At 41.2% G+C, this 19,273-nt stretch overlaps 1 protein-coding gene across 2 annotated transcripts in view; it reads right to left on the reverse strand.

Moving 5' to 3' along the window:
• ARMC8 (armadillo repeat containing 8) overlaps positions 1-19,273 on the reverse strand; it is an 87,665-nt gene that overhangs the window by 15,040 nt on the left and 53,352 nt on the right. For both annotated transcript variants that reach the window (XM_088461107.1, XM_088461108.1), the window contains 3 exons: positions 6,368-6,450; positions 4,423-4,504; positions 4,222-4,308 (listed from right to left, as the gene is read on the reverse strand). In XM_088461107.1, coding sequence (XP_088317233.1) covers positions 4,222-4,308; positions 4,423-4,504; positions 6,368-6,450 — 252 coding nt within the window. The remainder of the gene's footprint in view (positions 1-4,221; positions 4,309-4,422; positions 4,505-6,367; positions 6,451-19,273) is intronic.

Consider the following 19,273-nt stretch of genomic DNA (forward strand, 5'->3'; position numbering starts at 1 on the left):
AGGAGGAATTGCATAAGGGGCACTACTACAGGGGGCACTGCATTGGTTTTTATTAATAATAAACCTTTCAAAATTGCATTTAAGACTTTTTTGTTGTTGCGGCCCACGCACTCTTAGACTTTGAATATTCGGCCCCGTTGATATTTTGAGTTTGACATGCCTGGTGTGAGCCCATCCCCTTATTTTCAAGTACGCGATGCAGCTGATATGAATGCAACTCAGACTCGCTCCGTAAGTATTCTGAGCAAAAATATACCCCACTGGCTAACCGATTAGATAGATATAGCACCTATACATTTAATAATAACACTGCCCTGCAAATAATACAAAAGCCATCTGAACCTAAAACCCCACTGTGGTAGAAGCACTGGAGAAGTCTTGGATGGCATATATGTGTGTCCCAGAAACCTATCATATGTGTTTTAAAACCCCAGGAAAAGTCTGTTATGCCAAACAGGCCAGAAGTGTCGGCTTTTGGTAAAAGCTGGATAATGGGTCCTAGGGGTGTGGATGTGAGAAGAGAAGGGAGGGCTCCATCCACAGGCCATTCCAGGTGTTGGGCCTTTCAGTCTGAGAGCAGACTGATTAGTAGTTGCACCTGGAAGTGGCTCAGATAAGCGGTGTTAGGTTTTGGTTCAGTGTCTCACATACCCTGGGGAGAACAGACACTGAGGTTTGTTCAGAGACGCTGTGTTATTTGGAAGTGCTGTGTTTGTGGCAAGGAAGTAGGCCCAGCCATTTGTAGAGAGGGAATAACCTGTCTAGTTAGTGCCCAGACGGGCTAGGATTTATTTTTATTTTTTGTTTATTTTGTTGTTTATATCGCACAATAAAACTGGTTCCGACCAGCTTGCACGAAAACCCTGGACTGGTGTGCTGTTTCCTGGCTGCTGTGTGTAAGGAGGTGTTCATCTACCCCAGAAGAGGGACCACCTACCCCGACTATATCACACCACCTTAGAATTGGGAAAGCTTAAGTCACATCCCTATCTTCCCTATTGCTGTGTAAAGCACATTTATAAAACAACATGAAGATGGTGTGTGTAGCGCGTGTATGCTGTACATAGATCAGTTCCTGTGCAGATAAATGTCCAAGACACTGAATAACACATATAAGGAGGTAGTCCATGGGAGATTAGATACCAGGTCGGCAAGGATGGGGTTGCTTTGTCAGTGGACCTGGACACATGGAATATGAACATTATGGGGCAAAGTGAAATTACTGGCCATGCGCACTGCGATTCTTTTTTCCTGCGCAACTCTATGGTGTGTGAGGTTAAAAAGTGTGGCGTTGAATGCCACGAGGTGCTGGAGAATTGCTCAGGCTATCAACGCTAACGGAAATGCCCACTATATGAACAAAGTTGTGCAAAATGTAGAATGAATAGAGGTAATATAATGCAGTTGATCATTTATCTACTCTACAGTTATGTGACATGATTTTGCAGTGTTGGGTACGCAATCCCGGTGCTGATAATGCTGGTGGCCAAAATCTCCGCTGCATAATCCCGACGGCAGTAATCCAAATGCATGCAGGTAAGTATTTTACCCCTTCCCCTAACCCCAACTCTCCCGCAGCCTAACCCTAACAGTCACCCCCCCCAGAAAGCCTTACACTAACCCTAACCCTCCCCCTAATGCCTAACCCTAATCCCCTAGCCCTCCCCCTAGTGCCTAACCCTCACTGACAGGATCGCAGCTGTCGGGAATGTCTGCGCTGGAATGGTGACTACATCTCGATTTTGCTATAAGTCCCTAATTACATATCGTTCCACATTAGTGAGTACATTCTCTAAGCCCCTGCCTTGCCAAATAAAAGTACAGATATAAACATAAAGTACATGTGATCTGTTCAGTCTGGACTTGTGTAAGTCTATAGCTTTACCATCATAATTATTAGCTTAACGTTAAAAATGAATAAATGTAAAATAACCTTACACAATAAACAAATGTAATATCACAGTATAACATGCTGAAACTAATTTTAGACTTGAAATATTTCTATAATGAAAACAGATTTGCATTTGCTCCATTATTAATCAGTGGGGTGACACTGTAATGATGAGGTGTACATGGGACAGACCGAGGCTGCACCCCATCATTGCACAATAACACAGCAAAGACCACCATAAATATCAGGAAGCGCCACGCCAAGCACTGTACATGCAATGCAAGTATGTGTTCTTCACTACAGACGAAAACAGATAAATAACCTCACTTAAGTGATTGCTAATTTGATTTCACATTTCAAACAAGTGCAAATGAATTTACCCTGAAATAGGAAAGTAGAGGCAATAATTTAATTGTGTAGGAATTGTGCCAATTGTCTATCAGCATTTAGGGGGCAGAACAATGTAACCCACTAAAATCAATTACAAACCTACACTTCAGCACATTACACTGGACTTACATGAAATGTTCTACTTTCCGGCTATGAAATGTCCTTTGCTTACACCGGCATAGTGATACCACTAGGGAAACACTAAACAACAACCTTAACTGAAAACTAAATCACAGAACATAAAATGTTTTCTATGTACACCGGGAATAACCCAGGCGGCAGCTCTAGGGCTAAAGCAGCAGTTTTACAACAGGCACAAGGTCGTGAATCAGAGCGGCTTGAAAACTTTATGAACAAAGCATACGAATTAAACCCACAAGGAGTAAACAGGCTGCAAAGCACTGTAGCAGGAATATAAGACGTAACAAAGGCAACCCCCCTTAGACTAACAGACAGACATTAATGCAAGCGGTTTGACCAAGAAAATACAAAGCTCTGAGAAATACTGTGCGGGTGATAACTAACCAAAACCATAGAAACTTAAAAAGGATAGATGAGGGTTACCTATCACAATAACCTAAGTCCATATAAATAGATACTCAGGAATAGAAGAAAGTAACTAACACACTAAAGAAGCACTTGAGGTCAGCTCTTTCTGGAACCACAATGGCACAATATTAATATATGCAATCCAAATGGCAGTATCTAAAGGAACTTCGGGTTTGGGTTAAAGGTCGACACTAAATAGGTTGACGCCAAATTGTCGAGGTCAATAGGTCAACAGGGACAAAAAGGTCGACAGGTAAAAAAGGTTGAAACACAACATGGACCGCATGGCACTGGTCAACACAAAAATGGTCAACATTGGTTTTCTTTGGAGTTTTTTTTTTAGGGTTAGAATTAAGCACTTACCGAAGGATTAGGGTTAGGCACTAGGAGGGACGTTTAGGCTTAGACACAAGTGTAGAGTTACATTTAGGGTTAGAAAACACCCCCCACACGTTGTCCATTTCTGTGTCGACCATTCACATGCTAACATTTTGTCCTTGTCAACCTACATCCATGTTGACCGTTTTAGTGTCAATCTATTGAACCACATCCAGAAGCTTCATCTTAGGCTTCAGAAGGTCGCTCTATACCAAGGAGTCACAACGTTGGGAATATGAAATCAAAAAGATAACCAAACCCTTTTCTGAAGACTAAAACAAAGTTTTGACCACCGCCAAATCAATGTAGTTCTATTGACTGGATGTATAAAGTGATGCTTTGGAAGTTGGTATAAGTTATGTGCCCATATAGAAGGGTTGAGGTGGTTTTTAAATCTGCCTTTACAAAGGGGTCAGCGGCAAAATGCGAGTGTCGGCTTTCACGTGCCGTGCACCACTCTCTGCCTGTTTTATTCACACCATTCTAATCTTTAGAACACTCTCTTATTTTATTTTTTAAATAAATTGCTAGTTTGTTCATTACCAATCTATATTAAAATTATAAAGTTAAGAATAGACTATGTCCATATTACTGCAAAAAGTAAATGGTTTTCCAGATAATTGTGCAAAAACCAAAAATGACCAATTTTTTTTGGTCAGACTGGCCTACAAGGTTACCAGAGTATCCACTCGACTTGTCGACATTCAGAAGTCATCAGTCAGAATGTTGACGCAGTCATTAGGTCCTCAAATCAATATGTAAACATGCATTTAGGTTGATCTTGTTAACATGTCAACATTAATAAGATCTACTTATTGTGGATACCTCGGGGAAAGAAAGCATGGTCGAGCAAACACACTTATACCTGAAGATCAACTCATTAACAGCCAACCTTTCCAAACACGTACAAGCATTGTGTACACAGCAAACCAGCCTCCCTGTATAAAGTGAGTTTTCCTAAATCTCTGCAAGCAAAAAAAAATTGTGTATCTGCCGTGAGCAGTCCTACAAACCTCTTTACTAGGCGAGAACTCCAGGAGAAGGTTACACAACGTTGATGAGGCCACCACCAGGATGTCATCGGGGGCATTCTGCAACACCTGGGTACAAAACAAATACAGAGGGTATATAGCTTTTGCGCACAGCATTAAACAACCCTATTTCCCCAGTACTGTAGCACTTTATTACGGGCCTAAGTGTAGCAGCTGAATTACCTTCATTAAAGGCTTCCATACAGCATGGTCTTGAAAACTGGTCCGAAGCTGTTGCACGGATCTGGACAAACTGTGTAAACATCTGGAAAGAAAGATGAAATTGAGTGACGGCAATAAACACTGGTCTGAGAAGTCAGAGCATCACCTACTTTGTGTCAAAGCCCATTCTATCAGCTCAGAGAGTACCTAGATAGGAGGTGAGCGCTGTCAAGCACAGCTTGCTCTGAGCGGAGCAAAAACATTTGGACCCGTGGAGGACTGTAGCCTATTATGGTAGAGCATTCAGAACATGTCTAAAGCTGGGTACACGCGGCACGCTGTGTAGCCAGTGATGCGATCCACGACATATTGGCCGGTCCCCACACACACAGAGCGATCCTGTGCCCAACATGAAATACCGACACTGGAAGGCCGGCACATGAAGATCCCGACAGAGGTAAGACCCCTAACCATAACCTCCCCCCAGGGCTGCCTAAATCTAAATCCTCCTCTACACCTAACCTTCCCCCGGGGGTGTCTGACGTTAACCCCCTTCCCCTAGCCTGCCCCTAACCCTCCCGGGGAGGTGCCTGACTCTAAGACCCCCCCGGGAGTCCCTAAACCTAACACCCCCGCGGCTATCACCTGTCGATACCTGGTTTATCTCCGTTCAGTATGCCAGGCGTCGGGATTTCGGCATGGGGCTAATGATGGGCGTCGGTATTTAGACGGCTATCATTAGTCCCATGCCGGGTTTTCAAGGTTGGGAAGCCGGCGCTCGGGATTTCGACTGCCGGCTTCCTGACTACATCCCGTTTATATAATAGTAGCTTTTGATTGGCTAAACAAGGATTAGTTTTTTGGGGTTTTTTATGTTGAACCTATTAACCATTAATAAATGGATTACACAGCTATCAGTTTTAGACCAGTGGTTTTCAACCATTAACCGTCTTGCTTGGTAGCCCCTGGCAGCCCATTTACGTTACTTGTACCCTCAACATTTGCAAAGAAATACATTTGAAATTAATATATTTGATATTAGATAAAATCTTAAGCGCCGATATAGAAAAGCAATTAATGTGCTGTAATGAGAATTAAATAATGTAAATAAAAAAAATAAAAAAAAGAATAAAAAGTGCACATATATACATTTCTCACATATTAAAATTTAGAGGTTCAAAATAGACAATAAAAGCTACAGTGTATATAGGCTTCCTATCCCTAGGACACTGCTTTCTCTATGTGGCCAATTATCACCTGGAATTCCTGCCCCGCCATTACTGAAATTTTTCTTCAAGTACCCCTAAATGTCACCTGGGTGAGAACCACTGGCCTAGAGGGTCATCCCCAATTACACCAAAAGCATATTTATTACTGGGAGCTGGATCATTCAAAAGTAATGAAACCCGGACTGACGCCAATGTGGTGTCAATATAGATTTTTTAAAAATATTTACAAATACAGTAAAGTAATTGAACATTTATTCACAAGGAGAAAAACCAAAATGTTTTTTAAAAATTGTAGTGTCGATTCATCTGAATTATGCCATCTATGGAAAGCTACACACTATGACTAAATGCATCAATGAACAGGACACAAAATATAATAAACCCACCAGCTTATAAATGGTACATCTAAAACACGTTCAAAAGAAGGGGCAAAAAAAAAAATTTAGATTAAAAAAAACTTTGTTTTAAAAGAAATAAAAAAAAAAATTAAAAATCATTTGAGATCAACTTTGTTTGTTTGTTATAGAACCCTGAATTCCTCTCAAGAGAGAACGAGCTGCTGATTTGTGCCTCAGTGATGTCACTGGCTCCCAGTGAACGGATAGGCTGAATTCTTGTGAATATGTCTACGTCCACTGCTCCTAGGCTACGGGTGCTGTTTAAGTTAACAACTGGGAAGGGGGGGGGGGGGGGGGGAGGGGTAGGTGGTATAAGAACAATGGACTAGAAACCCATACCTGACTGCTGCTAACCGCACCTTGACACTAGTCTCAGACAAGCCATTCACAATCCGGTCCATCATATGCTCAGCCTCAATGATCTGGAGAGAGATGTTAATGCAGCATAAATAACATCACGGAATCCACGCCTGTCTGCCCGATTCCCGTTTACAACTGTAACAATAATGCCGAATTCAGACTATTGTCCACTGCAAGCGTTTTTCATGCATTTTGGGAAAAAAAAATCTGTTCAAAAAGTGCACGAAAAATCCAACATTGATTTCTAGGACACCATTCACACCTTCGAGAATATTTTCAGTTGCGTCTACAGAGTTCATGTACAGTATTAGGTGTAGTTGATGTGCAAATCAAATCCAAGAAAAATGACAGCAACTGTGAATAAGTCTAAATGTGTAACTGCAGTAAATGAAAGCTAAAAAGTCAAAATGGTCAGATAAGGCATTGTCTAGTGTCATATAAATGTGTTAGTAGTGACACAATAGTACAGTATATGACTCGTGCAGTAGAGCAAGTCTTAATTCAATGTAATACCCCTTTCCCACTGCCGCTAAAACCTGGATTATTGCCGTGTCAACCTGGGTTGCGGTTTAGTGGAAATGGCTCCTAGAAGAAAATCCCAGGTCTCAAGCAGGGTTTTAAGAGGGGTAAGACTCGGTGGAATCGGGTGACCCGGGTCATCCAACTGGGGTCCTTTTCACAGCATAGGGAGAACAATTCCCGGTGCTTGAAGATCGTGTAATTTCCAAGCACCGGCAAAGGTAAGCCCCGGCAATAACCAGGGTCCAAGAGGCTGTGGTGTAAACGGGGTTCAAGCTGCTGTGACGCAGCTTGAAACTAGTGTTCAGTGTCCTGGGCCAGACTAGGGAATCTGGTGGAAAAGCGGTATAATTTATAGGCCGATGTGTTCACCGCATACAAAGTGCTATCTGTATAGTGTTTGGGGTTAGTGGCAAGTCTCATGAATTAAAAAAAATAAATTTACAAAATATATTTAGCCCTAATATATGCATACAAAAAAAACAAAAATAATGACAAATACATTTAGGACAAGAGGTGTATTGCATACAGTATAAAAGTTATAGCTCTTTTGGCCTGAAATAGATTACATCAGATTCCAAAGTTTTAGTAGTACATACAAAGTTGGGAAATTATATAAAACTGTTACTTTAAGGATGGTCACTTTGTAAGCCTGGGGCTTGTTCAGAACACATCTACAATTGTAAGGCAGCTCAGAAAGTAATTGTAATGATGGGATAAGGAGTTTGTGTGAAGAGCGTAAAACATTCATAGAGACATGGGAGACACCGGTGTAATATTCAAAGCTGACGATGGAGTATTAAATACAGAAAATCAGAGTGAAAATACTGTAGTGTACTTTTAAAATATTATTTATATTTATTAAAATGTATTTACATAGTGCTGGAATACTCCATAGTATAAAAGGGACATTTCTAGGGTCAAATCTTTATTACCTGTGATCATTCCTAGAATTTAGGAACAGTTAGACAACAGAATTGACAATACACCAAATTTAATTTGGTATATGGGGAAAGATATTTCAAGCCTTCTAAAGAAGACAAGTGGAGGAGATGTTGCTCTTAGCAACCAGACGCTAGCCATCATTTATACATGACATTCTCTAAATGGTAGCAATAAGCGCATTGGTTGCTATGGGAAACTTCTCCTATAGAGAATAATATGTTGCACTCAGAGAGGGGGGCATCTTTGTAAAGAAAGAGGTGAGAGATTGGGGTGTAATAAATAGTCTGATAAGTTGATGTGTACAGTTAAAATCTGGTAACAACCATTTTTAACGTCACTAATACCACTTTCAGACAGAAATCCAAAATTACCGGGTTAAACATTTCAACTCGGTAATTTGGTGATTTACACAGGTCCTTTTTCTGTCTGCAAGGGTCAACCCGGGTCTAAATTCCCGGGACTTCGACCCAGGAATTTACCAGAGTCGGAGACACGGGAATTTAGACCCGGGTTGACCCTTTCAGACTGAAGAAATACCAGTGTAAATCAGCTAATTACCGGGTTGAAATTTTTGACCCAGTAATTTGCTCTTCTGTCTGAAGGGGGTTACAGACAGAGAATGGCAAAACAACCCAGTACGCAAAAGTAGGGGAAAAATCCGTGTTTTTCGCCATTTTCTGTCTGAAAGTGGTATAACTGTCAAGTGAAATGGTTGCAACTTTCAATAATTTGTTACTTAAAAACCTTTTGTTTGAACTAATTAACCTTCCAGTGACAAACACATTACATCCGGTGTGCTAATGAAATAAATAATTGTGAATTTTTTCCCGAATCTTCCGGCTACTACAAAACAGAGGATTATGGGTTGATGGCCTTTGGGTAACCTCTGCTGACCGGTCTCCTACAATACTCATCTCAAGCAAGTTAAGTACAAAGCTTGGAAGGAAATTGTACAAAATCGAATTTTGACAAATCCAATACATCATAATGTAACAGGTTTAGAACAGTCTGAAAAACCAATAATTAAAAAAATATCAGCATGGATATTTTATTTTGAAAGGTGTACCAAAATCTACTACATGAATGTATCAAGGATGCACATAATTTTATTTTGGTATTTGTCAAGAAAGTGCTAAATGATAAGAGTTATGGTCAGTATGACTTTTGTTTGTTTATGCTGATTTAAGACAGGCACCAGAGCATCCTGCCCCTCTAATTGAGTGCCGGGAGTTGGTGGAGTGTGTGTGTAATAAATTATATATATATTTATTTTTTTATTATACATTATACAATCCGATATCCAAATATTCCGAAATACGGAATATTTTTAGCATGACTGAGATAGTGGGACCTTTGCTTTCTGATTAAAAATATAGTATGAAATAACTTTCAGGCTGTGTGTATAAGGTGTATATGAAAAATAAATGAATTTCATGTATATACATTTTTTTGATGCACAAAATTATTAAAAATATTGTATAAAATTACCTGTAGGCTGTGTATATAAAATATAAAAGCATTCTATGGTTAGATTTGGGTCCCATTCCCAAGATATCTCACTATGATATGCAAATATTCCAAAATACGGAATATTCAGATATCCAAAATAGGGGTGAGCGGGTTCGGATTTCTAAAATCCGAACCTCCCCGATCCGAGTCCGATCCGAGTCAGGCTCGACTTTTCCCGCCTGACTCGGATCTGAAATCGAGGCAAAAAGTCATCATCCCGCCTTCCGAGTCTCGCGGGTTTTGGATCCTATATAAGGTACCCGCGTCGGCGCCATTTTCTCACTCGGCTGTGGACAGTGAAGAGGGAGGGTGGGAGTTAGGGCTGTGTAGTGTAGTGTAGTGTAGTGCTGCTGTTGTCCACTACTTCAAAGTCCATAGGGGCTGGCTGTGTTGTGCTGTGCTGCTGTTGTTAATAGGGGCTGTGTCCACTACTTCAAAGTCCATAGGGGCTGGCTGGACTGTGTTGTGCAGTCAGTTCTCCATAGGGGCTGTGTCCACTCCAAAGTCCTGTGCAGTGTCCCAGTCCTAAAGGAGAGCTGTAGTGTTGTCCAGGGGGTGCTCTGTCCATCAGGGGCGCTCCCCCCAAGTGCTAAAAAAATAATATATTTTCTGTGTTTGTGAATTGTGTGCGCAGTAGCCGCACGTGCATCAACAAAGTAGTGCCAAGCGTGCGCCTGTGTCATAAGTAAAGGGCCGGCTGGCTTGACCGTTAAAGGGTGCTGTAACCCCCGAAAGTACACTCCAGTCCAAACAAAAAAAAAAATTATTTTCTGTGTTTGTGAATTGTGTGCGCAGTAGCCGCACGTGCATCAACAAAGTAGTGCCAAGCGTGCGCCTGTGTCATAAGTAAAGGGCCGGCTGGCTTGACCGTTAAGGGTGCTGTAACCCCCGAAAGTACACTCCAGTCCAAACCAAAAAAAAAATTATTTTCTGTGTTTGTGAATTGTGTGCGCAGTAGCCGCACGTGCATCAACAAAGTAGTGCCAAGCGTGCGCCTGTGTCATAAGTAAAGGGCCGGCTGGCTTGACCGTTAAGGGTGCTGTAACCCCCGAAAGTACACTCCAGTCCAAACCAAAAAAAAAATTATTTTCTGTGTTTGTGAATTGTGTGCGCAGTAGCCGCACGTGCATCAACAAAGTAGTGCCAAGCGTGCGCCTGTGTCATAAGTAAAGGGCCGGCTGGCTTGACCGTTAAGGGTGCTGTAACCCCCGAAAGTACACTCCAGTCCAAACCAAAAAAAAAATTATTTTCTGTGTTTGTGAATTGTGTGCGCAGTAGCCGCACGTGCATCAACAAAGTAGTGCCAAGCGTGCACCTGTGTCATAAGTAAAGGGCCGGCTGGCTTGACCGTTAAGGGTGCTGTAACCCCCGAAAGTACACTCCAGTCCAAACCAAAAAAAAAAATATTTTCTGTGTTTGTGAATTGTGTGCGCAGTAGCCGCACGTGCATCAACAAAGTAGAGCCAAGCGTGCGCCTGTGTCATAAGTAAAGGGCCGGATGGCTTGACCGTTAAAGGGTGCTGTAACCCCCGAAAGTACACTCCAGTCCAAACCAAAAAAAAATTATTTTCTGTGTTTGTGAATTGTGTGCGCAGTAGCCGCACGTGCATCAACAAAGTAGTGCCAAGAGTGCGCCTGTGTCATAAGTAAAGGGCCGGCTGGCTTGACCGTTAAAGGGTGCTGTAACCCACAAAGTACACTCCAGTCCAAACCAAAAAAAAAAATATTTTCTGTGTTTAGCCGCACGTATATATCAAATCGATATAACATAAATGGAGGACCAAACTTTCTCCGATAAAAATAAAATAGAGAAAGATCAAGAACCACTTCCTCCTAGTGCTGAAGCTGCTGCCACTAGTCATGACATAGACGATAACATGCCATCAACGTCGTCTGCCAAGGCCGATGCCCAATGTCATAGTAGAGGGCACATACAATCCCAAATGGCAAAGTTCAGGAAAATGACCTTGAAAAAAACATTTAAATCAGCTGAAGAGAAACGTAAACTTGCCAATATGCCATTTACGACACGGAGTGGCAAGGAACGGCTAAGGTCGATCCCTAGTATGTTCATGACTAGTGGTTCAGCTTCACATGACGATGGAAGCCCTCCTCCCACTAAAAAAATCAAAAGAGTTAAGCTGGCAAAAGCACAGCGAAGAACTGTGCTTTCTAAGAAGATATCACAAATCCCCAAGGAGAGTCCAAGTGTGGTGGTGGTTGCGATGCCTGACCTTCCCAGCACTGGACGGGAAGAGGTGGCTCTTTCCACCATTTGCACGCCCCCTGCAAGTGCTGAAAGGAGCACCCACAGTCCACTTGCTGATATGCAAATTGAAGATGTCACTGTTGAAGTACAACAGGATGAGGATACTGGTGTAGCTGGCGCTGAGGAGGAAGTTGGCGAGGAGGATTCTGATGGTGATGTGGTTTGTTTAAATCAGGCTCCGGGGGAGACAGTTGTTGTCCGTGGGATGAAAAAGCCCATCACGGTCATGCCTGGGCAGAAGACCAAACATTCCACCTCTTTGGTCTGGCAATATTTCTATCCAAATCCGGACAACAACTGTCTTGCCATATGTACCATATGTAAAGGTGAAATAAGTAGGGGTAGGGACGTCAACCACCTAGGAACATCCTCCCTTATACGGCACCTGCAGCGCGTTCATAAAAAGTTACTGTCAAGTTCAGAAACTTTGGCTAAGACCGTAAGCAGTCCAGGGACACCTAAATCCCGTTGTCCTGTTGTATCCAAGCGCCTGCAAACCACACCGTCAACTCCCTCCTCGTCAATTTCCTCCTTAGTCAGGATCGGAAGTAGTCCTGCAGGCCATGTCACTGGCATGACTGACTCTCCTATCCGGGATTCCTCTGGAGGATCCTGCATTGCTACGCCTACTGCTGCTGCTGGGAGTCGTTCATCATCCCAGAGAGGAAGTAGGAACACCACTACTTTTACTAAACAATTGACCCTCCAACAGTCCTTAGCGAGGAGGATGAAGTACGACAGCAGTCATCCTGAAGCAAAACGTATAACTGAGGCCTTGACTGCTATGTTGGTGTTAGACGTGCGTCCGGTATCCGCCATTAGTGCAGTGGGATTTAGACAATTGATGGAGGTAGTGTGTCCCCGGTTCCAAATCCCGTCTAGATTCCACTTCACTAGGCAGGCGATACCGAGACTGTACAGAAACGTCAGAAAAAGTGTCCTCAGTGTCCTGAAAAATGCCGTTGTACACAATGTCCACTTAACCACGGACATGTGGACAAGTGGAACAGGGCAGACTAAGGACTATATGACTGTGACAGCCCACTGGGTAGATGTATCACCTTACGCAGCAACAGCAGCAGCGTCACCAGTAGCAGCATCTCAGAAACGCCAGCTCGTTACAAGGCAGGCTACGCTGTGTATCACCGGTTTCAGTAAGAGGCACACCGCCGACAACCTCTTAGAGAAACTGAGGGAAATCATCGCCCAGTGGCTTACCCCACTTAGACTCTCCTGGGGATTTGTGATATCTGACAACGCCACCAATATTGTGCGGGCATTACATCTGGGCAAATTCCAGCACGTCCCATGTTTTGCTCACACAATAAACTTGGTGGTGCAGAATTTTCTGAAAAGCGACAGGGGCGTGCAGGAGACGCTTTGGGTGGCCCGAAAAATTTCTGGCCACTTTCGCCATTCAGCGACTGCGTGCCGAAGACTGGAGCGCCAGCAAACACTCTTGAACCTGCCCCGCCATCACCTGAAGCAAGAGGTTGTGACGCGGTGGAACTCAACCCTCTATATGCTTCAGAGGATGGAGGAGCAGCAAAAGGCCATACAAGCCTATACATCCACCTATGACATAGGCAAAGGAGGGGGTATGCACCTGACTCAAGTGCAGTGGAGAATGATTTCCGTGTTGTGCAAGGTTCTCCAGCCCTTCGAACTTGCCACACGTGAAGTCAGTTCAGACACAGCCAGCTTGAGTCAGGTCATTCCCCTCATCAGGCTTTTGCAGAAGCAGCTGGAGAAAGTGAAGGAGGAGCTAAGACGGAGCGATTCCGCTCGGCATGTGGGACTTGTGGATGAAGCCCTTCATTCGCTTTGCCAGGATTCCAGGGTGGTCAATCTGTTGAAATCAGACCACTACATTTTGGCCACCGTGCTTGATCCTAGGTTTAAAGCCTATGTGGTGTCTCTCTTTCCGGCCGACACAAGCCTGCAGAGGTGCAAAGACCTGCTGGTGAACACACTGTCAGCTGAAGCGGAACGTGACACGTCAACGGCTCCTTCTTCATTTTCTCCCGCAACTGGGGCTGCCAGGAAAAAACTTAGGTATCCTAAGCAACCCGCTGGCGGTGATGCAGGGCAGGCAGGACCAAGTTTGGACATCTGGTCCGGACTGAAGGACCTGGCAACAATTTCTGACATGTCTACTGTCACTGCATATGATACTGTCACCATTGACAGAATGGTGGAGGATTACATCGGTGACAGCATCCAAGTAGGCATGTCAGACAGTCCATACCTGTACTGGCAGGAAAAAGAGGCAATTTGGAGGCCCCTGTACAAGCTGGCTCTATTTTACCTGAGTTGCCCCCCCTCCAGTGTGTACTCCGAAAGAGTGTTTAGTGCAGCCGGGAACCTTGTCAGCGAAAGGCGTAGGAGGTTGCTTCCACAGAATGTGGAGAAGATGATGTTCATCAAAATGAATTATCAGCTCTTCCAGGCAGACCAGCCTCCAGAAGGTACAGAGGGACCTGTGGTGGTGGATTCAAGTGGGGACGAGTTAATACTTTGTGAGGATGAGGATGTACACACTGAAGAGGGTGAGGAATCGGTGGATGAGGAGGATGAGGATGACATCTTGCCTCCGTAGAGCCAGTTTGTGCAGGGACACATTAATTGCCAGCTTGTTTTGTGGGGGCCCAAACGAACCAATCATTTCAGCCACAGTTGTGTGGCAGACCCTGGCGCTGAAATGATTGATTTGTTAAAGTGTGCATGTCCTGTTTATACAACATAAGGGTGGGTGGGAGGGCCCAAGGACAATTCCATCTTGCACTTCTTTTTTTTCTTTGCATTATGTACAGTTTGGGGCCTAGTTTTTCTAACTGCCATCCTGTCTGCCACTGCAGTGTCACTCCTAGATGGGTCACGTGTTTGTGCCGCCCACTCGTGTCGCTTAGCATAGTCATCCAGCTACCTCGGTGCAACCTTTTGGACATGAAAACACTATTGTGAGGTGTGAGGTGTGAGGTGTTCAGAATAGACTGGAAATGAGTGGAAATTAAGGTTATTGAGGTTAATAATAGCATAGGAGCAGAGAAACCAACAAATTCTGTGATTTTAGCTGTTTTTATGCTTTTTAAAAAAAAAATACAGATCCAAAACACAAAACCCAGAACCCAAAACACGGAAGGGTGGTTTTGGCAAAACCAATCCAGATCCAAAACACGAAGAAAGATCCAGATCCAAAACACGAAAAGTGGCCGGTGCACACCCCTAATCCAAAATACCCCTGGTCCCAAGCATTTTGGATATGGGAGACTCAACCTGTGTGTGTTATATATATATATATATATATTTTTTTTTTTTTTTTTTTTTTTTTTAGGATTTAGCCAAATTTGTAATATTTAGCCAACGGAATATGAACCTGCTTCTCTCCAGAGAGTGTTATGGCTTCTGCAAACCAAAATGGCAGATACAATTTCATAATTGAGGAGACCTACAACATTTTAATATGCAAGTTTAGAATGGTCTTTAGCAAATCCATTTAAGTTAATCTGATACCATGAAGTTAGTGCATCCAATAAATACCCAGAAGGAATTAATCAGTTTACTGACATTTTTTTTTCTACATAATACTACTATCGCCAGAACTTAAATGTCTGGGGAGGGGGAAAAAAAACAAAAAAACAAAAAAATCAGAAAAACACAAAACATCCAAGTGAGTTTTCCAGTCGTGATCACTCTTTATTTGGAAAGTTTTCCTCAGATATACAATGGAGACAATACCCAATAAACAAAATCTAGTTATTTTACAGCTCATAAAAATAATAAAATCCTTAAAAGGAAATAACAATGCACATAACAAAACAGTGTAACTCATTAATAAGTGTGGATTTCTGGTCAATGCCTGTAAGACAAATTAATTGAATGAAGTGAATTGAATTATCAAGCAAAATATGAACATTCCCAGTCAGTGTAATACTTCAGGCCACATACCCACTGGTGTTTCCTTTTCCAATGCTAGTAAAAATTCTGGTAAAATGTGAATGCATTTTCCATTTTCATCACTACAATTTGGAATCTCAATGTAGGCTTCCCCCAATAAATTTACCAATAGAAAACATACAAAATCATTTGTTTTACACTAATAACAGCAACAGGTATAGTTATACTAGAAACTATGGTTTCTAGGATCAGACCTGTTTATGTGCGTTTCACTAGTACTAAAAATGCTAGTAAATATATATAGTAAATGCCAGTGGGTATGGGCCTTTATGCAATAATCAGACTGCTTTGCAATAGTTCATGCTGTATATGTCTTTTGCAAGTTTCTTACTAATTTTTTTTAACTTGACAGACATTATATACAAAACATATTCTTGTCAAAGTAAATCCACATTGCCAGACTCGTGACAAATTTGCTTCACGGAATTAAACTATTCTGCAAATCAAATATGTTGAAAAATATTTCTTTTAAAGGGACCACTTAAATGGCCAACGTTCATTAAACTAAGGCACAACATTTTTTTTTACAAGTATTGTGCCTAAGATTACGTGGGACACGACCTTAGGACAACCAACACCACATATTAATATTTTTCATGTAACAGAAGGTCAGTGAGGACTTCTAAGTGCGCTTATTGAAATATTTAATAGTTTGTCCTTCATGTTCCTTTACAAGTTTTAGAATTTATTAGGTAGAATGCACAATATAATAATTATTACAGTCTCCATTGATGTGTTTACATTCAGTTTTTCCCGGTCTTCAGTTACAAATAGCAAATAAAATATAAACCCAAAGGAAAAAAAATGTAACACAATGTAAGTGAATATCTAGTATATTACAAAGTAAGAGGTTAGCATAGAAAAAAAAAAAATAAAATATGTACCTGACTAAGAAATACTTATTGACAGCATTGTAGGAAACAAGATTAATAATTTACAAACAGTTATTTTGAATTTTACAAGGTCTGCGGAGGAAAACATTCCTTCTACGGTTGAACGTGAAAAAAAAAAATTAAGATTAAATTTTTATGCTGAAAGCCGTAGTCTGACGCCTCTTATTTAAGTGACCAGATGCTCAGTGTGATAAACACATTAACTATAGTGTGATATTGGAAAAAAAGAAAAAAAAGGAATTATACCTATATATTGCTTGAGGAATCTAAATGGTCTCAAAATTAAGAAGGTTCTAAATTTTAAACAGCTGTTGTCCTTCTCATTAATCAGTAATATAGTAACAAATACAGCTACTATTTTTTTTCACATGCATTTAGTTAGTTATTTTGCGATCAACACCTTTCCATTGAAACCGTTCACTACGGTATATTGGTACATCCAGTTTAACGACTTTGTAAGCAGTGTCAAAAATGATCAAGGAATCAGACCTGCCCATGAAGGCAGCAGGCAATACCATGCAATTTCAAAGAAGGAATAGTGCCATTGTATAACAGAATATAGATAGTGTTAATCAGAAACGAGCTTGGTGGGATTAGACGATGAAGGTCCAGACATTGGCTTGCACCACCCTCATAAGTTTCACTCCACGGGCTCAGGTGGGTGACAATCCATAGAAAAACAGATTGCTCTGAAAAATGGGCAATTTCTTTAATGTGGAGCTATGAAACCCTCCAATTTGGTTTTATCAAAGCTATGTTCTTCTTTTTCCAGTTTCTGGAGATTACATATTGAATGAGAATAATATTAAAGTTTTCCACCGGGCCAACAGCTGTAATTGAGACCTTAAGTGAACGGTCTGAAGTTTAACTAGCTTCAATGCAAGTGTTTTAAAAGGGACTCATAGGATTTATGACATATGTGAGGAACGAGAACAGATTTGTCTCGTTTCCCCAAATAAAGCCGTCAGATTGTCATATCTTATTGAATATATTTTTCCGAAAAACTCTTATTTGTTTGATCTGTGAATATTAATCCTCTTTAGTGTGCGATTTGTACTTGCTTTATTCTTTTGCCCATCTGTCCTATAGCATATGAACACCACATGTGCAGAAAAATTAATTACAATAGCACACTGCTTTAACCCTGAGCAACCGCAGGTATGACATTTTATTCCAGACAAAAAAAAAAAAAAACAGTTGGTCACTAATGATTTACTATTTGGTGTATTCCAATGACTGTTTATCCTGGTGTCAGATGCCTGGGTCTTACCTGGCAGAGATGCTAAATAGCTGGCACAGTACCCAAGTGGTCAGTGTCTCCTGGCACTGGAAAATTAGCTACAAGGAGTAAGTAGTCTACAGAACAAGGGTAGGCAGCATGCAGCACTCCAGCTGCTGTGGAACTACACATTGCGGAATGCCCTGAAACAGTTTAATAATGTCCTAAGAGCAAAACTGTGGCAGACCATGCTAGGATGTGTAGTACCACAGCACCTGGAGCACGTCAGGTTGCCTACCCATGCTATATAACAATGGGCAAGTCCGGCGTCACAGTCACTACATTTAAAAAAGATAATTAATTGATCAATCGATTGTTGCTTTATATGTAGTGACTATTTAGCTGGAATTGCAACGGCTCCCGCTAATCGCGGGTTACTACAATTGGCCCAATGTGTCTTTCTAACATCACAACTGAGAACATATTACTTGTATGAGCAACAGATACTGTTCTGTTCCTTAATAACTGTTGTTGAGGAACATGTTGGGAAAGTGTTGCACGCTTTTCCTTACCAATTGTTTTTTGGCCGTTTGCAGCAGGTTTGAGTTAATCATATCATAGCTTGGAGCAGTAGTAAATGCCCCCGGTCTTTTCAAAGCAGGAAAGCAAGCACAACATAGCTCCTATGTCACGGCTGAAAACGGTTTAATATACTCAAAAAAATATATATGTGTTCTTTATTTGGTGACCTATTGTGTTAAAGCAAGCATATCAAATTTTGCAGTTAATCAATAATGAAAAGCACAAATATCAAGTGCAAGCAACTGCACCAGAGTAGAGGACCCCAAGTGCCGGGATAGATAGATATCAAAACTAAAAACACTTTTGTTGTGATATAGGTATAGGGATGTAATTGTATTTTCAGCACTTTCCCAAGAAAAAGACAGAATTGGATTGGGTGAGTGCAAATGTAGATGCATATCTCTGGTGTATCCAAAATGATAGCACCAGCATTTTTCAAAAAAAATAAAAATTAAATATCCCCCTGTTTGCAGCTGATGGTTTTTGCATTATTATCATAAAAGCCATTTTTTAATGTTAGCACTATTCATATTCCAACATCAATTTTTTTTAATGTGGTGACCACACAATTTATATCTTTGTTTTTATTTTTTTTAACATTCTTTATTCGAATATGTAAAAATATTTTTTTTTAACCCAAATGGCTAAAATAAAAAAAATAAAAAAAAGTAAGTGTCTACTGAAATCTCAAGAAAGAGAACCAAAAGGATTATATTTTTCATCTTATAGATATCACAAATATATAGTTTGCAGTTCTTGTTTTGTCAATAATCCACCTTACCAAAATAGTGAAAAGCAAGATTTTCTACGTGTAGGTTTTCACAAAAGAAAAATATGCACTTGAAATTATTTATTTTTTCATTTTTTTGCAGTCTCGATTTAAACACTTAATATGCGTAGAAGAAATAATATAAATATTAAACAACGCTGACAATTTTATAAAACTAGACTACCTGCCTCATTAAATGAGGTATCAATTTTTAGAACATTAC

Source organism: Taudactylus pleione, unplaced genomic scaffold (assembly GCF_031769625.1).
Source record: "Taudactylus pleione unplaced genomic scaffold, aTauple2 ptg001017l, whole genome shotgun sequence".
Classification (NCBI taxonomy): Eukaryota; Metazoa; Chordata; class Amphibia; order Anura; family Myobatrachidae; genus Taudactylus; species Taudactylus pleione.